Source organism: Eumetopias jubatus, unplaced genomic scaffold (assembly GCF_037043125.1).
Source record: "Eumetopias jubatus isolate StellerSeaLion01/CBP00866 unplaced genomic scaffold, mEumJub1_p1.0 scaffold_12, whole genome shotgun sequence".
Lineage (NCBI taxonomy): Eukaryota > Metazoa > Chordata > Mammalia > Carnivora > Otariidae > Eumetopias > Eumetopias jubatus.
Genome location: NW_028274818.1, coordinates 110,123,936 through 110,147,213, shown reverse-complemented (window position 1 = coordinate 110,147,213; position 23,278 = coordinate 110,123,936). Strand labels below are relative to the sequence as shown.

At 61.2% G+C, this 23,278-nt stretch overlaps 1 protein-coding gene across 1 annotated transcript; it reads left to right on the top strand.

Moving 5' to 3' along the window:
• Positions 1-18,852: 18,852 nt before the first annotated feature.
• Positions 18,853-23,014, top strand: LOC148162888 (uncharacterized). Its single transcript, XM_088017078.1, has 3 exons — positions 18,853-19,262; positions 20,779-21,022; positions 22,874-23,014. The coding sequence occupies exons 1-3, from the start codon at positions 18,853-18,855 to the stop codon at positions 23,012-23,014; spliced, it is 795 nt and encodes a 264-aa protein (XP_087873204.1).
• Positions 23,015-23,278: the final 264 nt, after the last annotated feature.

The window sequence follows — 23,278 nt, the reverse complement described above, 5'->3', positions numbered from 1 at the left end:
TGAAGGGGCTGAGGTGGGGGCTTTGTGAGTCACTGTGGTCACTGTTAGGCCCTGAGCCGGGCCTCCAGCGTTGGTGGGGCCCAGGAAGGCATCCTGGAGGAGAGGTCCAACCCCAGCCCCAAAGAGTCAGGCCAGAGCCCAGAATGAAAGGGGTCAGTCCTGGGTCAGCCAGGAGCAGAGCATGCAGAAGACTTGAAAATGCAGTGGAGCCCATTACAGAGGCCCTGGTCATGTCTCCAAGTGTCTCCTCCTCTGCATACCAGCTCCCAGCCCAGGACTCAGTCCCCAGAGCGTCTGTGCAATTCGGGGCCATGCCTGGTTGGGGAGTGGGAGACAGAGGCGGGGCTATGTCTGTTGACCTCTTATGCTGCTCTATGGCCAGCCTGTGTGGGGGAGGCCTGGAGGCAGGGAGGCTGGACAGGTGGAAGCCAAGGGCCTGAGCGCCAGGCTGGGCCAGGCCTGAGAAGCCCCCTGGGGTGGTGGGCCTGGTGTCCAAGCTGGACCTAGCAACCAGCCCTCTCCCTGCCGCTGCCCAGTGTGTGGGGGCCGAGTTCCGCTGTGTCCTCCATCTTGGAGAAGCCCACAGCCTGAACTTCCTCCTGCAGGGGGTGGAGGGGGGCGTTGCCAAGCTTCTGTCTTGGCTGGATTAGGGCAGCATTAACTGGACAGACTGGGAGCATACAGCCCTCCCTGAAACACCCAGCTGATAAGCTCACCATTACAATGTAACTAGGGGCACCCTCCTGAGAGCTCTTGCTGGTTTGGGCTAAATTAATCCAAAAAGAGAGTCATCTGACACTGAGGCCCATCTCTTCTGGGCAACCTTGACAGGGGCAGAGAAGATGGAGGGAGGGTGGGCGGACGGGCTCTGAGCATCCTCTTTGAAAACTGGAGCCTTCAGTTCCCAGTGAAGACAGAAGTCTCTCTGCTGCCGGTCAGGAGGCAATCCCGGCCTTGCCTCCTCCCAGAGCTGCTCTGGCCCGGGACTGTAGGGGAGGGCAGTGGGGGACCGGGCAGCTGAGAGCCGAGGCTGCCCTGCTTCCCATTGTTCCCATGTTCTCGTTGCCCATTGCTGCATAACAAAGCGCCCCAGACTCACTTATTCCGCTCACGAGTCGGCCACGTGGGCAGGGCTGGGCATGAGCCTGAAGGCAGCGGATGGGGCAGCTTGACCGGCAGCACTCAGTCTGGGGCTGCCGGTGGGTCTCTCCGTGAGGCCTGGGCTTCCCCAGAATAGGGTCGCAGGGCAGGTGTGCCTTAGAGAGCCAGGTGGCAACTGCATCGGCCTTCATGAGCCAGCCTCGGAAGTCAGAGCATCACGTGGCCATGCTGGGTCTCGGACACCCTCAGACACGGGCTGGGACAGAGCTGCCACCTCTCGGCAAGGGGGTGCTGAGGTTCTAGATGGGAAAGTGGCCTTGCGGCCATTTGTAGGACCACAGTCTGCACCTGCGGGGACCCCAGGCTCTGCAGCAGAAAGGCCCCGGGGGGTCACCCAGCTCAGAGCTCCCCCAGGAGGCCAGTCCTGCCCGAAGCTCTGCCCCACTCTTTCTGCAGGCAAATGGGAAATCCTGGGTGAGCTTTCCAGGAGCTGCAGGTCCCGAGGTGAACAGACGCGGCCGAGGCTGTGAGTGGTGGACTCAGAAGGGCTGGGCCTGGGAGCGGGCAAGGGGGGCATGGCCCGTGGTCTCATGGCCTCGTTCCCCTTCCTCGGAGGCTGAAGCACGTTTCTGACGGTAAAAACCCTTCTCCTTCAGTGTTGGGTTTCCCCTCTCACTACCAGACTCCCACCCGCCCGCCCCTCTTCCAGGACTGTCCTCGGGAGGCCCAGGCTGGGTGATGCCGGAAACCGTCACGTGGGCCAGTAGCCACATGGTCACTCTGAGCTCAGAGTCGCCAAAGGTCGCCCTGAGCTGGTGAGCCCGAGCCCCAAAGGGTGTCCCCAAACCTGCCCTGGGGCTTTCCCCAAACAGCAGGGCCTTCCAGGTCTAAGCAGAGGCAGGTCTGCCTGCGGACCCCGGGCCCCCGGGACGAGCAGGGCCTCAGACGCGGTGGCCTCACCCCTTGTCCAGCACAGGGCCCACAAGGCCGCAGGTCGGGGTCTCCTTGACCATCCGGGGGACACGCAGCCTGGACACAGGCCGGGTGGTGGGTCTGCACGTGTGCCAGTCACCTGGATCCGGTGGCCGCGACCCCGCTTAGCCGCACCCCGTGTGAGTGAGACGACAAAAACACACACCCCACAAGCCGCCGGGGGGGGTAGGGCGAGCATCCCTCGGCCCAACGCCACCCTGCCAAGTCTCCAAGTTAACAAGTTCAGGCCTGGTGATTTAGTAGATTCGCAAAGTTGATGGAAAAAAAAATCCCGATATAAATAAATATTCCTGGAGACGTTCCACCCCCTGCAGGCATGAACTTTGAATAATTGCAGAGAATTATGCTGAGGACTAATCAAAACTTTTTTTCGTTTGCTAATTACCTCTGGGCTTCATCAGCGTCAGAATCTAATCAACTCCAGACATCTTAATCGACCCTCGGGAAACGCTAGGGCTGGGGAGGGCTTGGTGTCACACCGGAGCAGGGCCGGGGGGCTGGTGTTGGGGGGGAGCAGGGGTCCTGGGTCCAGATGTTCCCTGGTCTGGTGGGGGTGCTGGCCGGCAGGCACGCAGAGCCCACCGAGAGCGGCCCTGCCTCTGCTCGGGGTGAAGGAAGCCCTCCACCCCCACCATCCCCTCCTGCGGCGGCCGTCAGCTTTGGTGGAGGGGGCCCGGGTGGGGACGGGCCCTGGGGTGGCCCCCAGTCTCGGGCTGGCTCCGCTAGAGGCCTGGGGGCCATTCAGGATCCTGGGCCAGGGAGGCTCAGTGGTGTCTCCAGGTGGAAGGAGGCTTTGCTCCGCGCTCTGAAGGAAATAATTTGCATCTGATGAAAAATTCCTCCGCGGCGGCTCAGAAGCCTGGAATCAGAGGCCCTTGGAGCTGCGGGCTTATCATGGTTCTCTCCCCGTGTCCTGGGTGCAGGAGGTGCGCCAGGAGCCCTGACGGCCGGGCCAGAGACGTCCCTCAGCCCCTCTGGGCCAGGTGCCCACCCCTCGGCCTCCCTTGCTGGCCAGGCCGGTCTCCCTGGGCCTGGCTCCCATCCCCTCCCCCTGCCCTTCCCAAGAGAGCCTCTGACCCGTTTCAGAGGAAAAACTCATCAGCGTGGAAATCCGCCTTCGAGAAACCCAAGCCTCCACCCTGCATCCTTCAGCCCCCTCCTCCTGCTCCCCTTCCCCACAGAGCTCCTAGGAGAGGCCGGGGAAGCCCACTGTGGCCTCTGCTCAGGACAAATGGGCCCTTCCCAGTTCTTTGCACCCAGCAGCTTGTGGATGCCACGGAGCCATGCGCTGTCCAGAGCAACCCTGTGGGAGTAGCCTCGCGGGCCCAAGGAGATGAAGTGCCTCGTAGACCCCCAAGTCCTCGAAGGAGCCTGGATTTGAGGTCCTACAGGCTGGCTGGGGAGTTGGGATGCTGCCCTGCACGCTTCTGTCGGGGGCCCACATATACCCAGGACGGCTGAAGTGGGGTGTCTAGGACACATCTTCTCTCCCTGGGAAGCCAGATGGTCATGATCTCCCCCCCACCCCAAGCAGGCAGGTGCGGGCCTTCTGCACCTGCTTCTCCAGCACAGCCTGTGCTGGACCCCGACCCCAGATCCTTCTCCTGCTGTGGACGGAGGGGGCCTGTGGGTGGGGGCAGGGAGATGTGGGGAGCGGGCACTGAGTGCGGGAGCCCCAGGGAGGCAGGGAGCCCCAGGGAGAGAAGGGGCCCCGGAGAGATGGGGGTCTCGGGAGGTAGACGGGCAGGAGTCCTGACAAGGTGAAGGTTCCTGGGGGGGTAGGGTCCTGGGAGGGGGGTCTTGGGGAGTTTGGGGGTGGGGATCCCAAAAAACAGGGGTCCTAGGGAGGCAAGGCATGGGTTTCCTAGGGGTGAAAAATCTTGAGAGGTGGGGGTCCCATGTAAGTGCCCCCAAGAAGCCAAGAGGAAGGAGCCCCATGAAAGGGGGGGTTCCTGGGCAGCTGGGTGTCCCAGGGGGTCTGTCCGTCTCATTTTCTCTGTTGTCTGTTTCTCTGCCTCTTTCTTTGGGTTGTTGGGTCTGTCTCCTTGCTTGCCCAGCTCTCCGCCTGTTCCCCACGCGGCCCCAGGTGGACTGCTGAGCGGGGCAGCCCGGGTTCCCGTGGGCCTAGAGGGGGCTGCGGGGAGCTCACGGGGCTTCAGTGGCCGGGGTGCCCCAGCCGCCTGCCTGCTGCTGCTGGCTGGCCAGGTGCTACCCAGGGTACCCGTCAGCCGCCCGTCTCCCAAGGTCATGGAGGGAGAGGAGAGGCCCGGAGCCCCCGAGCCCTGGCCGCCCTGGCCCTTCCTGCCACCCCTGCAAGCTCAGCTCGACCCTGGACGTTTCTTTCCCGGCCAGAGACAGGGCGGTAAGCGCGGATGCTGGATCTGGAAGGGCCGCAATCCCCTCGGGTCCTCTTCTCCAGCTCCGGGCCAGGCCCTCCCCACGCGCCACCCCTTCCCCTACCAGGCGGGAGTTCCTGGGGTCCCGCAGCTGCCGAGGGGCAGCCCGGGGACCAAGCCCAGCCTGCAGTGCGAGGGATGGGGTGCTGCTTCCCCACGCGGGCTCGCAGGGAAGACGGAGGCTGCAGGGCCCCAGGCCTCTCCAGGGGAGGCTACCCCTGCCCCACGCTGACGCTAGCTTGCTGTCTGACTTCTGGCGCACGCCTTCTCCTCCCCGGGCCTCAGTTTCCCTTCTCTCCTCCCGATCGCATTCCGGGCTCCCAGGGGCCCTTCTGGCCCAGACACGGATAACTCCCACGGAGCAGCGGCCTCTGGCCAGGGCGGTCCGCGGCAGCCCCTGCCTCCGGGCCGAGCGGCCCACCCTCCCTCCTTCACGGACCCCAGGCCCGGCCAGCTGGCCCCTTGGGCTGCTGCGGGAGCATCCATCACCGCTCCGCTCCGTGATAGATGAGCTGTCCCTCCCCTGCCACTGCTCTTGCTATTTTGGTTGCAGAATCATGTTTATCACTTCACACAACAGTGGCACCCTCCCCACCTCCTCCCTCTGTCCACCTCCCCCCCCCCCGCCCCTCCCCACCTCCTCCCTCTGTCCTGTGGACTCCCGGCGGAAAGCAGGAGATTTTCTCAGGCCACTTTCGAGATTTTGATTTTCCATTGCCCTTCTTCTCTCTTCCTCCTTATTACATTTTGGGCTCTTTCTGGGCTCCTGCAATGAGCATACATTTTCCCAGTGATTTTTTTTTTAATAAAAACCATCATTTATGATTATTTTTCTTTCCCACTGACTGTCAGCCTTCTCATTTTATTTCTTATCGGCACAGCTTCCCGCCTGCCTTGTCCCCCACCCGGACTGGGGTGTGTGTGCACGTGCGTGTGCGCCTGGCCTGGAAGACTGACCCCCAGAGCCGCGGGCCGCCCGTCGGCCCCCCGCCCCTCCGCTCTCCAGGCCCCACTCCTGAGCTTCCTCCTTCCCTCCTGCAGGTGAGTGTCACCCCGCACGCCTTCCTCAGCTCCCCTTCCTCCCTCGAAGGGCTGAGGTCACAGAGGAGGCGGGCTGCCCTGTGGAGCCTGCTGGGCTCCTCGTGGGCCTTCAGGACCGTCCAGGACCGCACGGAGATCCCCATCCACCCTGCAGACATTATCCAATACAGCAGAAGCTGCTGGCCCACCACACCCTTCCGGCGGTAGCAGGGGCGGGTCCCTTCATCCCTGAGACTCTGTTTCCCCATCTTTAAGTAGAGACACACACAGATAGGGTTGTAGGTTATTCATTCATTCAGCAAACACCAGTTGAGGATCTACTGTGCGCCGGGACGAGCTGCATGCCTGTCCTAGGGTAGGAACCAGCTCAGAGGTCACTCCCCTGCATGCCAGAGCCCTGGGCTTCCCTCTGAGCCTTCCTGCCTTGCCTTCTCTGGGCTTCCTCCACCGCGGGCCAGACATGATCCCTTCGGCATCCACCCCCAGAGGGTCCTGTTTCAGGCCTCTCCCCAGCTGCCTGCTGATCACCCAGAGAACTCAGACCCGTCTTCGGGTGTCTGTGACCAGCTGGGCTCTGGAGGCCCTGTTCATGGCAGGGAGAGGCGACACGTCCCTCCCACACTGGCCCCTGCTCCCTGGCGGCCCTTGGAGAGGGGACCCGGCTGCATCCAAAGCCCGGGGCCAATGTCCCTGGTTCTGAGGTTGGCCCGAGGGGCGAGAGATGGGCCCTGCCTCACAGCCCAGCTTCTCCCAAACCAGTGGGAGAAGAGGTGCCATGAATATTCATACACTCAGATGAATATTCACAGTGATAATGATGCACCTCCTCTCCCCTTGACCTTGGGCACCTCCCTTGCTTTCCCAGACGCCCCACACCCTCTCCCCTCCACAGACCCCTGCCTGCAGGCAGCTTTACCTCCACACACAGGGGCCGCCTGGCCGCCTCCAGGGAACCCTTGGTCCGGGAGGACCCCCACATGGAAGGGATCCTTGACCTGTTGCTCTGGAGGGCCAGCCCCCCATCTGTACTCGGGCCCCACTCCCTGGGCCTCAGGGGCTCCCTCTGGTTCCGAGAGGGTTCAGCCAGGCTCACTGCCCCAGGAACAAACAAGTCCTCTCTGATTCCACGTTCTGAGCACTCCATTGTGCCAGGACAAAGCTGGGAGGCTCAGGTTCCCCGAGGACACACCAGGACCGGACTTCGGTTACCTGTAATCAGAGAGGCCTGGGGTCAGGTGTCCCTGCTGCCCTCCACACCTGCAGCCAGGCCCTGCTCAGCTGCCTGTCCCTTGGGACCGGCAAGATGGGGGTGGGCCGAGGGCACTCACCGGGAGGCTGCAGATGCAGCAGGGGAATGCTCAGGTCTGGGGAACTTGGGGGAGAAGGGGTCAGAGTGAGCCGGGACCTTCTGCAGGGCTGGGACTGCAGAGGGAACTGGGCTTACTGCTCACGCTCTATGACCTTGGGCAGGTCACTCAGCTCTATGCCTCAGTGTCCCTCTCTGTGAATGCCTTCCACCCACTGTGTTCCAGGCTGAGCCACCCTGCCCTGAGCCGGTACTTGGCCATTCGTCCAGAAAGGACCCAGCTTAGGGAGCAGGGCTCAAAGCTTCAGCCCCGGGCAGGCCAAGCCCTGCTGCTAGCTGTCCCCCGTCGGTCCTCCTGTCCATGCCCCCCAAGTGCTCAAGAACAAGCCCACTGCTGGCTTCAGACCCCCGCGGGTCCTTCCTCCGCCCATGCTGAACCCCATTTCCTCCTTTGCTTATCTGGCTCTCCCTGGGCTGTCAGCCGTGGGCATTTGGGGTCTCCACCCCTTCCTGGGGGTGCAGCCCCATCTCCCACTGGATGGATCCTCCTCTGGGGCAGGGGGCAGTGCTGGGCCTGCCGGACTTGCCTAGAGGGGCTCTGGCAGGAGCAGGTAGGTTGTCTGGAATTGTCAAGGAAGATGAGCCCCGCCCAGCACCTTCTGGAAAGTTCCCAGACACTGGGGCTTCCTTGGTCTGCGTGTCCGCCTGAGCGCTGACTTTGTCCTGGGAGCTTCGCCTGTTTCTCCATGAGCAGCGGCTTCTGTGCCGTGCCCGTGGCCTTGCCTGTGAGCAAATTAAAGACTCCGGGAGACTCGAACCCTCATCCCTGTGCTTCCAAATGCACACTCTGACCTCTGTCCTTGGGGCTGTGCCCTGACCTAATTGCACCGTTTCGGTGCTTGTCCAAGGTCACACAGGGAGCAGGTGGGGACCAGGCCCCCCTCGCTGCAGTCTGCACTTCGTGCCACCTTGCCGGGTGGAGGACAGATGGAGGTCCCTTGCCTGTGGGTCCTGCTCAGGCTGACCCTGTGTGAGCTCCGTAGCTGGGGCCCAGCCTGCTCCATGCTGTTTGCCTAAATTTGTTCAACCTCGTCTTCCCACGGGACCCACACGGCCACCACTGACATCTGTGGGGACACAGCAGAGGAATGCCTAATGAGGACTCGGCGTGGCCCCACCACGGAGCACAGGCTGGGACAGATGGTCTATCATTACCCATTTTTATTAATTACTGGCTCCGCGTGCCTCGACTGGCTCCCAAGCCCCAGGCTTGTCGGCCGCGCGCGCGGCCCCAGCTATTCTGAAAGCAGAAATGGCCCTTCATTTAGCTCAACGTGTGCTTCCTCCCGGCTTCCTTTGAGAGCAGACGTTTCTGGCTCAGAGTGGTCCCTGGGGTACCAGGCCAGCCGAGGAGAAGTGAATTTGAAGCTGCCACCTGCCCGAGGAGGCTGGAGAGGGCCCGGTGAAGGACAGCCCGGGGTTGGGGTGGGGTGGTGGGCAGCCAGGCGCGGGGGCCCCTGGGGACCTAGCTCAGGGCTGAGGCTGCCTGAAGCCCCTCCTGATACCTGCCCTCTGCCGGCCTCTGGGAACGAGGGGGTCTTCCTCCTCCGTCCCACCACGGGGCCCCACAGAGCCCTGAGGCTGCGGCGGGCTTGCGCTCCCCGCCGTTTGTTAGGGTCGAGGTCGGCAGCCCTCCTCGCGCCGGCAGAACCCGGCCTGCTCCGGCCCGGCGCTGCGGTGCCTCATTCGGCTTCTGGCAAGTCCCTCTCTGCCCGTGGCCTCTGTGAGGAATCCTCACCCCCTGCTGGACCCCCAGCGAGAGGGAAGAGGGCATCAGGAAGACAGCGGAGAGGGACCGCCCCTCCCCTGGGGTGGAGAGAACCAGGACCGCCCCCCCCCCCCCCCCAGGCCACGTCAGGACCCACGGCCGAGGGCTCCCTGCCGGCCCGGACACCGAGGTCCTCCAGCTCCGCGTTCGGCCTGTTAGACCGGGAGATAATGGGACATGAAGCCCAAGATTTCTAGTCAATAAAAAGGCGCCTTGGAGGCTTTTTGTATCTTGCTGGTGTCACACTGGGTAGGCGTTTTATCTGCTGCCCACTTGATGGTCTGTCATAAAGCTGGGTCCTCGCCCTGCTGGAGTCCGTCACGGCCTGTCTGTCCCGGGCTGTCGCCTGCAGAGCCCGAGGAGCCGAGACACCCCAAGACCCAGGCTCCAGGAGCAATGCTGGTGGCTACGTGACCAGCAGAGTGGGGAGAGCTTTGCAGAGATGCAGGGGAGGCGATGAGGTTGGGGGTGTGGGTGGGGGGGTGCTCATGGGACATGCCCTGGGGGAGACCTCTGAGGTGGACCCACTGCAGGCTGTCTGACATAAGCTGAGGGCCGGGAGGGGCTGGCCTGAGGAGCCACCCTGTGTGGGATAGGAGAGGGTGTTCAACCCTTCCCAAGACAGAGCCTGGTGGGACACGGTAGGTGCATAAAGCCGGCAGCCTCCAGGGTGGGGCAGTGGGGAGCCCCCTGACACTGGAGGAAATCAAGCATGGCCTGATGCCCCCTGGGTGAGGGGGCTTGAGTGGGAGACGTAGAAAGGCCAGTGTCACAACGGGAGGATTTTTACCAAATAATTATGGGGGGGTACAATATCTGGAAGGAAACAGTGGAGGAGATGACCTCTGGGGTCCGGAGATGGACCCCCAGTCTCCATCCTGCCTCTCACACTAATTGGTACTTTAATTGAGGCCCTGGGCTGGGGTCCGCGGCAGGAAGTGATCTCCCCAGAGTGGTTCCAGGTGGGATCAGCGGCTTGCAGCTGTAGATCGCAGCCCCGCGACCTTGAGGCGGCTCTCAGGGCCCATGGGCTCCCAGCCCAGCCGAGGCACGTAGGGGTGCCTGTGAATGGGGGCCACGGCCCCGGCTCTTGTTTCTATACCTCTGACTGCAGATCAGGCCAGAGAAGGGGCTCAGCCAGGGAGGAGGGAGGCGCTGGCCTCCTTCCTGGAGGAAACCGATCGCTTGCTCCTCTAGCAGAGGGAGGCCTGGCCGGGATTTCCTGCTTGTGCCTGGCTTCCCATCACCGTGCGGGCTCCAGGTAAGTGGCCCTTCCATGGGGGGAGGGGAGGGGCATTCTGGGAAAGGACAGCTGACACAGAGCAGGAGGTAGGGTGGTCCGCTCCTGGGTGGTGGGGGGTTGGCCCTTCTCTGGGAAAGCCCCCTGCTCTCTGGACTGCCCTGCTTACCCCTGCCCCAGGCTCCCAGCCCGTTCTTCCCCAGTCTGGGGCCCCAGAGTGGGATCCGATGAGCCCCTCCCTGCAAGGCCCTCCCTGACCCCACAATCACAGCCCAGGAGACCGGCCCTGCCTGGCACCTGGCCCCGCCCAGGACACCGGAGCTTGTCCTGAGGACAAAGGGGTGGGACGAGCCAGCCCCGGTGTGGGAGGGCACTCTAGCTAGATGGAGGCGCGAGTGGGAGCAAAGAAGGGTGGAGGGGCGGTGCGGGGGGGATGCTCGGCGAGCGGGGGCCGAGGCCTGCCAGGGACTCGGGCTGCTTCTGAGGGTAGGGAGGGATTTGAGGAAGGCTAGCTCCGGCCACGGCACGAGGAAGAGACTCTCCCCTGGGTCCAGGCAGCTGATATCCTGGGCACACTGGCAGCCCCCGCCCCCACTCTTCCCCAGGGGGTCTCTAGATCCTGCCTCAGGATCTATGTGCCTCGTGTCTCCTGTGCACAGGACCAGACCCCTCTTAGGAGCTCCTGTTGTTCTGTGTGGTGACCAACCTCTTGAGGCGGGGCCACAGGTCAGAGGCGGGGCCACAGGTCAGAGGCGGGAACGGTATTCTCGGAGGCGGGGATCAGGCCAGAGACTCATGCTACGTGGGCTGAAGTATCAGATGCATCCTAAATGCCGACGGGATGTTTGAGTTCTTGTCTCTGGACCAGGCGAATGTGAGGGACTCCAGTGTGCAGATTGGGGAGCTGTTCAGGGGTGAGGCGGACAGAACCGGAGGCCAGTTCATCATCCCGGCCAGTCAGGGGTGCTGCAGTGGGCCCACTTTTGAAGGCGAGGAGAACCTGCAGGGGGAGGGAGAGCAACATTATGTGCGCCGAAGGGCCCATCTTGTGGTCTCAGACCTGAGAAGGGGAAGGGGCCCCGGGGCCCGCGCTGGGAGCAGGAGTCCCTGGGCAAACTTGCTGCCTTGCCCTGGGGCAGGGGGAGGTCCTGCTCAAGAGAGGGGGAAGGGAGGCCATGGGGGAAGGGGCGCCTAAGGTCAGGGGCAGGGCTTTTCCCTGTCACTTGATCCTCAGAGCTTTTGCCCCAGGCATTTGCCACCTCCTGGAGGTCACTCTGGTTGTCTGGGACAGAATTAATCTCCTCCTGGCACTTGCAGCACATGCTGATGGTAGGGAATATTTGTGCCCAGGCTGTGTGACCTTGGGCAAAGGGCTTGACATCTCTGAGCTTCCTTTATAAAATGGTACTAGCAGGTTGAGTTTCAGGGCTGCTGAAGTGACCCAGATGGGGATTGTTATGGTTGAATGGCGTCCCCTCCCAAAAGATCTGCTGGACCCCTAACCCGCAGTATCTCAGAGTGTGGCCTTATTTGGAAATAGGGTCTTTGCAGATGATCAAGTGAAGATGCGGTCATCAGGGCAGGTCCTTACCCAAGATGACCGGTGTCCTTGAAGAAAGGAGGGGGCGGTGGAATTTGGCCACTGAGACCGGCACGCACAGAGGGGGGAGAGGCCATGGGACTGCAGAGGGGTATGCGCTGGCCACGGCACGCCGGGGACTGCCCAGGAGTCCAGATCCCCGAGGAGCTCCCGCGAGAGCTTAGAGAAAGGACACCGCGTGCTTTGGGCCCCACGTGACCTCCGGTGGCTGCCCCCACCACGGAGTCTCCGGAAGGCCCTGGGGACCCTCAGGGGGCCAGAAGGCAGAGGGCCCTCTACCTATTCGCTACCAACCCCCACATCCTTGGTCTTCCCCCCGCCCCCCAGGAAGGAAACCCTGGTGGTTGAAACTATTTTTAAGAAATAAAGTACCTCTTGGTCCACTTAGAAGCTTGCAAATGCCAGTTGTGTTACTTTCTGATGAAGGCCTGTTTCTGCAGGATGAGTATCAGGGTGGAGGGCAAGTGACCGGGGCCTGGAGCTTGGTCCCTGGCCTTCCATGCACAAGGGGTGTGAGGCCCTCCAGGACAGAGAGGAGGCCACCTTCCCACCCCACCTCTGCAGCTCCTGGGACACCTGGAGTGAGGCCCTGTCCCTCCGCCCATCTGTCTGTCCCTCCTGCTGTCTGTGAACGTTGGCTGGTCATTGGAGGCGGCCCCCGTGCTGGGTCCCAGGTCTCCGTGAGAGCCATAGACCTGACAGAATCGGAATTAGACTTGCTATGCGGTTTATAATCTGTTGGTTTCTCCCTGCTACCATCATATCACGTGGCTTCTTCCAGATACAAGATGCCAACACAGACGTGCATTTCTTCCCACCTCTGGCTTCCAAGGAGACGACATCACCTCGAGTCTCCTCTGACCACCATGCAGCCCCAAGGAGCAGGTGGGGAAGGCAGGTGTACAGAGAGGGCTCTGGGTGCTCAGCCCCAGGAGGATGGATGGCCAGGCTGTGATGCCTCCATAGGGCACAGGACCGCTCAGCCAAGCAGAACAACAAATGACCTCTGGGTTCCAGGAGCATGGGGAACTTTTTGGGGTGATGAAGTTTTGTATCTTGATAGAGGTTTGGGCTGCAGAAAAGCACACGTTAGTGAGAACATTGGACCCCCCCCCACCCCTACTCGGAGACTCGTACCGTTCGTCATGAGTAAATGTCACTCAAAAGAACTTAAAATTCCATAACAAATATCGATCCCCAGTTCATACTGTGCAAGCTGCCTATTTAGGGGGGAAGGTGTCCTGATGTCTGCAACTTACCTGGAAGGTGACTGATTTATGATGGGAGGAGAGAAACAGGGTAGAGCAGGTGCACAGCCTTGCTGGGGGCGGGGGGTTGGGTTGTCCACCATAAAACTATTTCAACTTTTCTTCATAGTGGAAACACTTCAGAATTAAATACAAGCAGCAATTGAGAAGAGCCCGGGCAAAGTGGACAAGCTGCTGGGACCTGGCCACAGGTCACTGACCATATGACCGTGGGTGAGCTTCTCAGCCTCCTGGCGTCTCAGTGCCCACATGCTAAAGCAGGCATGGTGATGGTACCGTCCCCACGTGGCGTGAAAGGGTTAACATACAGTAAGTACCGGCATACAGCAGGTGCTTAATAAGTGTGCACTTTGTTGGTAGTATTCCCGAGCCTTATCAGGGCTGCCACCTGTGCTGCAGAGGCTTGGGGAGGCTGAGGCACAAGCCGGGCTTTGCATAGGGTTCAAGAGCAAAGGACCGCAAGGAGCCAGCGCCATTTTGAAAAAGAACAGAGCCGGGGGATTTGTGTCCTGTTGTCAGAATTTCCTACGGTAATCAGGACAGTGTGGCAGAAGGAGAGAAGTATACATCAGTGGGATAGAACTGAGGGTAGAGGGGGAGGAATCACTTATTTATGGTCACTTTCTTTTCAGCAAAGATGCCAAGACAATTCAGTGGAGGAGAGAACAGTCTTTTCAACAGGCAATGCTGGGACCACTGGATGTCTGCTGGCAAAAGAATGAAACTGGACCCCTACCTCACACCATATGAAAAAATGAATTCAATGGGCCAAAGACCTAAATGTAAGAGCTAAAACTATAAAACTCTTAGAAGAAAACATAGGAGTAAATGTCAGTCTTAGGAAAAGTCTTTTTGGATGTGACACCAAAAGCACAAGGAACAAAAGAAAAAAATCGGTCTTCATCAAAATTAAAAACTTTTGTCTGCAAACAATCCCAGCAAGAAAGTGAAAAAAACAACTCATAGGAAGGGAGACAATATTTGCAAATTATATGTCTAATGAGGGATTTGTGCCTAGAATATATAAAGAACTCATATATCTCAACAATAAAAAGATGAGTAACCCAATATCTAAAATGGGCAAAGGACCTGAATAGGCATTTCTCCAAAGAAGCACATGAAAAGTGCTCAACATTATTAGCCATTGAGGAAACGTGAATCAAAACCGGGGAGAGGCACCATTTCTCACCCACCCAGGATGGCTAGAGTCAAACAGACAGATAATAGCCAAGTGTTGGTGGGGATGTAGAGAAATCGAAACTGTCACACAGTGCTGGTGGGAATGCACAATGTTGCCCCGGGCTTTGGAAAACAGTTTGGGAGTTTTCCAAAATGCTAAACGAAGAGATAACCACCTGACTGTACAAATACACGCGTAGGTGTGTCCCCAAGAGAGATGAAAACGGAAGCTCACGCAAAACCCTGCTTGTGGATGTTCACAGAAGCATTGTTCGTAATGTCACAAGACGGGGATGACCCGAATGTTCCTTCACTGATAAATGGACAATGTGGTCTATCTATGCAACAGGATCTTATTAGGCCATTTCAAGGAGTGTAATCGTGATATGCACTACAACATTTATGAATCATGAAAGCTATAGTGTTAAGTGAGATCAGCTGGTCACAGAAGGCCACACATTGTATGATTCCATCGATGTGAAATATCTGGAATAGTCAAATCCACAGAGACAGAAAGTAGATTTGTGGTTGCCTACGGTTGGGGGTGGGTGGCAGGGAATGGGGAGTAACTGCTAATGGGTACGGGGGGTTCCTTTTGGGGTGAAATGTTCTAAAGCTGGACAGTAGTGATGGTTTTACAACTCTGATATACTAAAACCCACTGAATTGTACACTTTAGATGGGTGAGCTATATGGTACGTAAATTATACCCCCAAAATGGCGTAGGACAGAAGAGCCTGACCTGCCGCTTGGGGACTCCTTAGGCAAGTCTTGGCCACCTCTTGACATTCAGTCTTCTCTGTAAAATGGGGCAGGAAGATTTGCCTTCCTTTGTTCCTGTGGGGACCAGATGAGGTGACAATTGGAAACAATTTCTTATTTTAAAGTTTCATTTTGTATTTACATTTATTGCAAAAGGAAATGTATGCACAGGGTACAAAATTCAAATGGGGACACAGTGAAAAGTCGGTCTCGTTTTCTGGGGTGATGGAAATGTTCAATATCTCGATAGGGGTGGTGATTACACAGATGTGTACATTTGCCAAAACTCATAGAGCTGAACCCTTAAGAACTGTGAATTTCACTATCTGACAATAAATAACACGTTAAAAAATATTTTAAAGTAAACCTCTTCCCCCTCTCTGCTCTTTGCCTCCCAGCCCCCCCTCCCCCTTCCAATTTTCCTATAGGAAACACGGTTGTTGTTTCTAGTTCAGTTTGGTCTTTGCACACACACACAAAGAAAATATTTTGTTATATCCCTTTTGCACACAATGTAAAAAAAGAAAAAAAAGTACTACATACACCGATCTGCCCCTTGTTTTTTTCCCCCTACAAATATACCCAGAGGTGAAATCAAAACAGTGGCGATGGGGAGGGGGTTAAAAAGCTGCACAGGCATCCGCATAGATGTGCCGGGATGTGGCTAAGTGCCCCGCGGTCAGCGGGCGTTTCGGATCTTTCTGATCTGCTGCTATTACGAAGAGTGCTTTGGTGAATAACCTTGTGCACAGAATTATATCATTTTTCACAATTGTGAGCGGTATCTGGAGGACAGATTCCTAGAAGTAAATGCTGGGCCAGAGGGTATGTGTCTTTGGAATTTTGACATTGTTTCAGAGGTTCCAAGAATGTCTGCCTCCCCACATTATTGCAGCAGGGTGAGTTATTAAACTTTTTATTCTGCCCATGTGATGAGTGAAAAATCTCTCAGAGTAGTTTTAATTTGCATTTCTGCTGTTAAGTATGAGACTAGGTCCTTTTTTGTACATTTAAGCATTCTTTCCATTTCCTTTTCTATTCATAACCTCTGACCAGTTTTTCCCCTCTTGGGTATTTTTCTTATTGATTTGTAAGAGCTCTTTATATATGGGGACATTGGCTCTTTGCTTGGGATATAAGTTAGCCGTATTGTTTCTTTTATAGGTTCTATGGGTGTTTGTTGTTACCGTGAAACTCTGGGCACAGGAAGAGATTGTCACTACTTTTCTCTGAGTACCATTTTTCAGGATAGGTGTGGGGAGGGTTCTGGTCCCCATGAATCCCAGACACTTGTGTCCCTGCCCCACGTCCAAGCACACCCTCCGGTGACTGATTGACCCCCTGGATCAGTTACTTGCAGCCAGGCCATCCTTAATGAAGACTCGACCACAGGGGTGGAGAGACCTGTAGCGAGTCCTCTTTTATTCTGAAAACATGCTTGGTCACCCCCTCTGTGCTGGTTCAGTGTGTGGCACGGGGACTCGTAGGTGAGTCAGACTCTCCTGCTCCCCTGAGCTAGCTCACAGTCTGGTGGAAGATTCAGTGTGGCGAGGCCTTGGCTAGGGAATCCCAGGGCAACCAGGGGCACAGACACAGATGGAAGGTGGCAGCCCCAGAGCTCAGCTTGCCTTGCTCAGCTTGCCTCTCCCTAAAGAGCTTGGCTGGGGGTGGGGGTGGGCGTCGGTTTTAATAAGAGGGCGGTGGGTCGGTTTTAATAAGAGCAAGAATCTTGCTGTCCCAGTTCCTGTTGAGTCTTGGTCTCCCTGGCAAATGGGAGCAAATGGGAGCTGTGAATGGTGCTCACTTATAGGGTGGCTGTGGGGGCCTAACTGAATGGAAGCAAGCAGCAAGCACGTACCCGACACATGGGGCTGAATTTTACAATTCCACATGGGTGTGCCAGCCTGGGTGAGGCGAGGTGTTTGGTCTGGGGGGACATGGGGCAGGGCGCCCCTACACGTGGGCTACAGCAGTGGCAGGTGGAAGCGGGCTGTGAGGGAGGGGTGCTGGGGTGTTCCCCATCCAGCTGTCCTCCTAGCTCGCAGGGTGAGCTTAGGGCTGTGTGTAGACGTGCAGTGTGTGGGTGTGCTGTGTGTCTACAACAGAGGCCGTGTGGGGGCTTTCAGGAGGAGAGGAGTGTCTGAGAGAGGAGGCAGAGATCCTGCCTCACAATAGGCACCCGGAGGGAGGGCAGGCTCCAGCTTTATGTAGCCCAGAGAAAGACTCCCTCCAATCTCCTCCCCTGGGTCTGCCCTGGGGTTCCCCCTTCCCACCTCAAGGGGTGTCTGGGCTTTTGGGGGGGCAGCAGCCCAACTCTGCCCTCCCTGAGAAAACAAGGGCATATTTCAACATCTCAGGGAGCTGGAGGGGCAGTCAGTGGGTGAAGCCCAGGAAAGGCCTGAATGTCCGGCAGGAGAGCCCCCCTCAGGCAGGAGCATGGCTCCTGGGGAACCAGGTCAGGGACTTTCAAGGCCCTGGTGCGCTGGGGAGAGAGGACATGGGAAAAGGGGCTGCATGCTGACCTAGGCTACAAAGCGGCAGTGCACCTCCATTAGGGACCTAGCGGAGAGAGACCCCAAGGCCTGCCTCTGTCCCCACCTCCCTTTCCCAGGAGGTCTGAGGGCCCCTGCGCCTGGACTCAAGGACAGCACAGCCCCAGACAGCGGCTCTGTCCTTGACCATCATCCTCTGGCCCAAGAATCCCAGGGAAAGGTGGTGGCATCTCCCCTCCACTCCCCCCCCCCCCCGCCGCACTGTCCCTCTTTCGGGTATCGCCTGCAGAAACCTCGAATTTGGCAGAGGCCCGGGGTGGGATGGGAGGAGCATGGAGGGTGGGCGCCCGGCACCGCAGGCTGGATGGAGTTTACGGGCTGCGGAGAGGCGGCTGGACCGGACCCGGACCGGAGCCCCGCGCCCATCTTCGGCCGGGACAGCCTTCGACCCGGCTGCTCGAAGCCTCACGTGCCACTCCCACCCGGCCTCTGGCCTCCTCCGGGAGGGAAGGGCACCCCCGGAGAAAACCCCCTCGCCCTCCAACAGCCCCTTCCCCTTTGCCGCGCGCGCTCTCGCAGGCGCGCAGCCCGGCCCAGTAGCCTCTGCCTCCCTTCGCCCGCCCCGGCAGGACCGCGCCGCAGGTGCGCAGCGCAGGGGCGGGGTCCGGGGGTCGCGCCCCGCGCCCGCCGGGGTACCCACTCCGCAGCTCCAACGCGGCAGCTCGGGAAGCGGCGCGGAGGCCGTGCCGGGCGGGGGCGCTCTTGAGCCTGGTTTGGAATTTTTACCCACGGCGCAAGCCGCAAGCTGGGGCAGGGGCGGTGGGCAGTGGGAGCCGCCGGCGGGCGGTGTGGCCGCTGGGTGAGGGCTCGGGGCGTCTAGGGGGCTACGGATTTAGAACCCAATTTAGAGGCCAGCCGAGTGATTTCGCATCCCCGGGTATTCCGGAGGCGAATGAAGGGGAAGGGGGAACGGTGGGAGGGAAGTCCGCCAAACGGAACCTTCCGGGAATCGGAAGGGGCCTGGCTGATCCCGCGCCCCCACCTTCTCCCCAGCCGAAGGTGGGGGCGAGCAATGGCAGGGGTGGGGGTGGAGGTCAACGATCGGGTGGAAGGCAAGTCCTTGAGGGCCCGACCACCCTCTCGCCCCCGCCCCCCACGTGCCTAGCCCTCCTCGTCCCCGGATACGCGCGCCCCTGCGGGCTGTGCATTTGCACTCGCGGACGCGCGCGCCCACACAGGGTCTGACTTCAGGTCAACTTTCACGCGGCTCCCGGGTGTGTGTGCACACGGCCGTGTCCGCACGCGCGTGCACACCTCCGTCCCCGGTGCCCACCTCCCGTCGCCTCCCGAAGTCTCGACTCCTAGACCTCGGGGGCTTCTGCTCCAAATGGTGGCCTGGGGCGGGGGCGGGGGCGCGCGGGGCGGGCCAGGAGGATGGGGAGAGGCAGCCTCTGGGCTCCCACACCGCCCTCACGGCGTGATCCAACTTCCCCTCCCGAGGCCCCCTCGGGACACCCCCAGTACACCGACGTGCTGGAGCCACACCGCCGCCCGCCCTCCGGCCGCCCCCGCCCGCGTCCCCCGCCCCTCCTCCAGCCCTCCCCACTCCGGCTCCTACAGGAAACCTTCGATCACGCTCAGAAAGAATGTGCTACAATCTCGGCGCTGCCGCGGCCGCCCATACCGCGCCCGCGCCGGAGCCGGAGCCGAAGCCGCCGCTGCCCCGCCTGCCCGGCCGGCCCCAGGCTCGCAGCGCGCGGTCTCCGCCGCCGCCCCGCGCTCGCCCCGCGCTTGACGCAGTGAGCGCCGCAGCCCGGCTCCCGCCGGCTCCGCTCCGCTCCCGGTCGCAGGCCGAGCCCAGCCCGGCGGGCTCCGGGAGGGGCGGGCAGGGCGCGAGGGGGAGGAGATCTGTCTGGAGCCAGCGAGCCCGGCGGAGGAAGAGGAGGAGGAAGGAGGGGAAGCCGCCGCCGCCGCCGCCGCGCTCCGGGGATCTGGGCGCGCGCGCTCCGCTCGCCGGTGACGGTGGCGCCAGCCCCCGGCCCGCACCCGGGCCCAGGTAGGAGGGGGACGGTGGGGGGAGGGGGCTGCGCGGGGCTGCGGGGGCGGGGGTCCCCTCTGCCGCAGCTGCGGGGCTGTTGGGTCCCCGCCCCTGGGGGAGGCGGGGAAGATGCTCTCCAGGGCGGCAGTTGGGGGCGAGCGCGGGGTCCCCGGCGGCTCAGGCGGCCCGGGCCGCCCAGCCCCTGCGCCCTGTCCTGGGCGTCCGCGCCGGGGCCGAGTCCCCCAGCCCGTGTGGCTTCGGTTGCGGCGCGTTGGGTCCGCGGTTTCGGGGCACCCCCCCCACACACACACCCTGGGTTCCGAGGCGGGCGCACCCGAAGTTAGCGGTCGCCGAGCGCCGGCCGGACAAACTTCCCTCCCCGACGCCGCGGCCCGAAGGCCCGGGACTCCGGACCCCTCGGGCCAGGAGGCGCCTCGGGGACCCCGAAACTTTCCTGAGCGCTGTGAGAGCGAAGGGCGGGCTGGGCAGGGAGGGGTGACGGGGTGGTCTTGCCTGCGAGTGCCTGGTGTTAGCCGCGGCGCCCCAAGTTGGCCCCGGGACTGCCCCCCTAACGTGGAACCCCATCTCTTAGTGGAGGGCGGGCAGGGAGCGGACTAAAGGCTCCTAGCCTTCGCGCAGGCAGGATGGGGGAAGCAGCACTCCGCCCCGCGCCTCTGGAGCCCTTGGAGGGGGTGTTGCAGGACAGTCCCTCCTCCGTTCGCCGGGCTCTGCCCGCAGCTGCCGAGCCCGCGGGGAGGACCCGGTTCGCGGCTATTAATAGGCGCCTGTGACCCGAACCTTTCCAGGCCCGGGAAGCTGCGAAGCTGGGCTTGGCTGCGGGGTGGGGCGGGACCCCAGGCCCAGAACTGGCTCCCTTCCCGGCTCTCATCGTCTCTATCCTGTCGCTCTTCCCTCACACCCCCCCCTCCCCGCTCTCTTCCCAGTCTTTCCATTCCCGGGCTCGGGGTGTCGACCCCCCAACTTTTTCCTCTTCCCAGACTGCACGGTGTGGCCTGTGGCCGCCCCGTCAGTCGGGGGCCCCGGGCCAGATTGGCGCGATCCGAGCACAGTCCCCAACAGAGTCCTCCTTAGCTGGATGGGTGTGGGGTTCCAGGGGCCAGACTGCCAGGGACGAGTGGGGACTTCCTCCCATCAGCGCCTCTTCTCCCAACCTACACAGCGGCGCGCGACACCTTCGCACCTCCCTCCCCCCGCAGGCCGATCGCTGCCCCATTTAAGGGGCAGTGGGGAGTGGGGTGGTCGCCACGGGCAGCCTTGGGGAAGTGTGGAGGGCAGAGGGGACTCGCGAAGCTCCGGAGAGGGTTTTGGGGTGTAGCTACAGCCGCCTGTGCAGGCAGGAGGCAATGTCCTGGTGGCCTCCCTTCCAGCGTCGCCTCTGCACACCCCCGAAGGCCCAGGAGGATTCCGCCTCCTCCCCCCGCCCCATCCCAACACTCAGATCTGAGCTTGAGTGGATTTGAGGATTTGGGGGGCGGGGAATATGGAATACTTCTTCCCGTCTGCTCATCTGCAGAGCCCAGCTCCCAAGCAGCTTGGGGGTCTTTGTCCCCCGGGGCTGGCCGCCGGCCCCGCCCCCTCCGTTAACTCGGGGACCCCAACGCCTTCCAGCGCTCGGGTGCCGCGCTCGGCAATCTCAGAGCTTTGGTGAGCGAGGTGTCGCATCCTTTCCTCTGCTCTGGGTCTGGGGGTGGGGTAAGGGGCGTGGATCGCGGTCCTGGGTCCCTAACAGATGTCCTCGCGGCTGCGCCGGCGTCTCTGTAACAGATTTAATGACTTACACGCAGACCGCCAATCGGCGCGGCCACGGGGGAGGGGCGACCCAGCTGAGACTCAGGGGATGAGGTCGCAGCCTGAGGGCGCAGCCTCTGCTCGGGTGGGGGGCGCAGAGGCAAGGACCCCGACGCCGGCCGTTCAGCCCCGCCTCTCGTCCTCTGCGCCCCCAGCTCTGGGCTTTGCTCTCTGCGCCTGCCCACGGATCCTCGGGTTGCAGGGACCTTCCCGCGAGGAATTCAGTCCCGCCCCCCTCCCCGCCCCCCATTGACCTCTGAGTCCCTCCTTGGAGCCCCGACCCTAGGCGCACACATACTTGCCTCGGGATCGGCCAGTGTGGGTCAAGGGCGTGCAGAGGCCTCTGGCCTCTGCTTGCACACCTCAGAAATGGGCTCATAGCCCTTGCTACAGGGGAGTAGTGAGAAGGTCGCGATATGTTTGGGCAGGCGCCTAGCACAGTCCCTGGCACCCTGGAGACGTGCATCAAAAGCCTACCCGATCTTTCCAGAGTCTCCGGGAATCAGTCAGAAAGGGAGGGGGTCAGTCACCACTGGCAGGGGTTTGCCTAAGAAAGGCTGCACGGGGATCTTGGGTCACTGCTGTGCATTTTCTTTGCAGAGTGAGGCCAGAGTCTGGAAGGTTGTTTTCTGGGACCTACTAAGAGTGACCAGGGTTGCCTCTGGGGGAGGAGCAGTTTGGCCCCCATTCCAAGCCACAGCTGGAAAGGCCTCGTGAACAGCAGGGAGGAGAGGGGAGACTTGTCACCACCCTCTCGGTGCCTCGTGCCCAGGCCTGGCATATCTTGAGGCTTGCAGTACCTATTTCATGATAAACAGGGGCCTGCCCTTGGCCTGCACCTGCTGGGACAGGGGTGCGAGTAGGGGGCAGCCCAAGGAGAAAGGCTACATACAGCTCAGATGTCCTAAATGGCCCAACAGCCTTTTTCCCCATGCCTCAGTCCTGATCCTGGAGCCATATGTGACTGGGCCACACTGCCCCCCCCCCCCAGTTCTTGTAAATAATCATGGGGGCACACCGGCTTTTATCCTAGCACCCCCTTTATGCATCCACCCTCAATGGAGCTCCAACAGACAGGTAGGAAGGGGCCACAAAGCACTAAATCCCTAAATTCTGGCTTTGCAAGGGGTGGGCAGCTCAGAACCCACTCCCCCCTTCCTGATCAGCCTTCTGTGCCCAGGCAGGGCTGGGGGGGTGGGGCTTGCCAGTCCATATAGGACTTGCTTATGCTGTGGACGTTAATTCACATTCTCTCTCCGGGCCCCACACACTATAGGATTTATCTTGATTTGCTGCCTTTGAATTGAGTCAACTCTTTTGTATGCTCGGTGAATTGCCCAGCTGCTGGCGGGGAGCGGAGAGCGTGCCGGGGGTACTGAGGCCGGGAATCATAGGCAGGCGGAGACAGGAAGCGGGGAGGGGTGCGGGCGCCGGCGGGAACACAGCAAGGGGGCCCTGAGCTGGGAACCCGGCTGGCCGAGGGGCATGCCCAGGCCTGCCCGGCTCCAGCGAGGAGTCCGGAGGGGTCGGGAAGCTCCGTCGTGGGGGTCGAGGCTGCCCCTCGGCCTCTGCTTTGGATGGGCTGTGTGAGGTGGGGCAAACGTCAGGGCCTTTCTTGACTCAGTTTCCTCGCCTGTGATATGCGGGAAGAGGGGCTTCCACACGCAGGTTGTGAGGGGCAAACTAAGCAGGAAGAGTGTGCGAGAACCCTCGGAGTCATCCCAGAGGTGGGGGTGAGTGAGGGAAGGAAGGGGAGCCGGGGCTGGGGAGAGGGGGCGGCCCTCCCTGTCCCCCCCCCCCACCGCGTTCTCTGCCCCCAGATCCTCCTCTTCTCCAACGAGGGCCGGACCGACGGGCCCACGCGGGGCCTGCGAACGCCCTGGCTTGGCTTCATGTGCTGGGGGTCGCGGGTGGTTCAGGCCATCACTAGCTGTCGCGCGCTGCCCCCCGCCCCCACCTGAATGTGGGAGGAAGGGCAGGAGGGGACCGCGAGGAAACCAGCCCTCCTGTGCTTTCTAGTACCCCTGCGCCCTGCCCCTTCCCCCTGCACCCCTCCCCCGCCCGGCGGCCGGGAGGGAGGAGAGCGGGGCGGGCGCGGACTCGGAGCTGGACTCGCGCCGGGAGCGGGCGGGCGGGGGGAGGCGCGGGAGGGGCGGGGGAGGCGCGGGAGGGGCGGGGGAGGCGCGGGAGGGGCGGGGGAGGCGCGGGAGGGGCGGGGCCGCGCG

What these genes read in the sequence shown, in the direction of transcription:
- LOC148162888 (XM_088017078.1), top strand. Translation starts at nt 18,853, where the DNA reads ATGTGCTACAATCTCGGCGCTGCCGCGGCCGCCCATACCGCGCCCGCG. An exon ending in CGGCCCGCACCCGGGCCCAG is followed by an intron (nt 19,263 to 20,778) that starts GTAGGAGGGGGA and finishes GCTCATCTGCAG; the next exon opens with AGCCCAGCTCCCAAGCAGCT. An exon ending in GCGGCTGCGCCGGCGTCTCT is followed by an intron (nt 21,023 to 22,873) that starts GTAACAGATTTA and finishes CTCTGCCCCCAG; the next exon opens with ATCCTCCTCTTCTCCAACGA.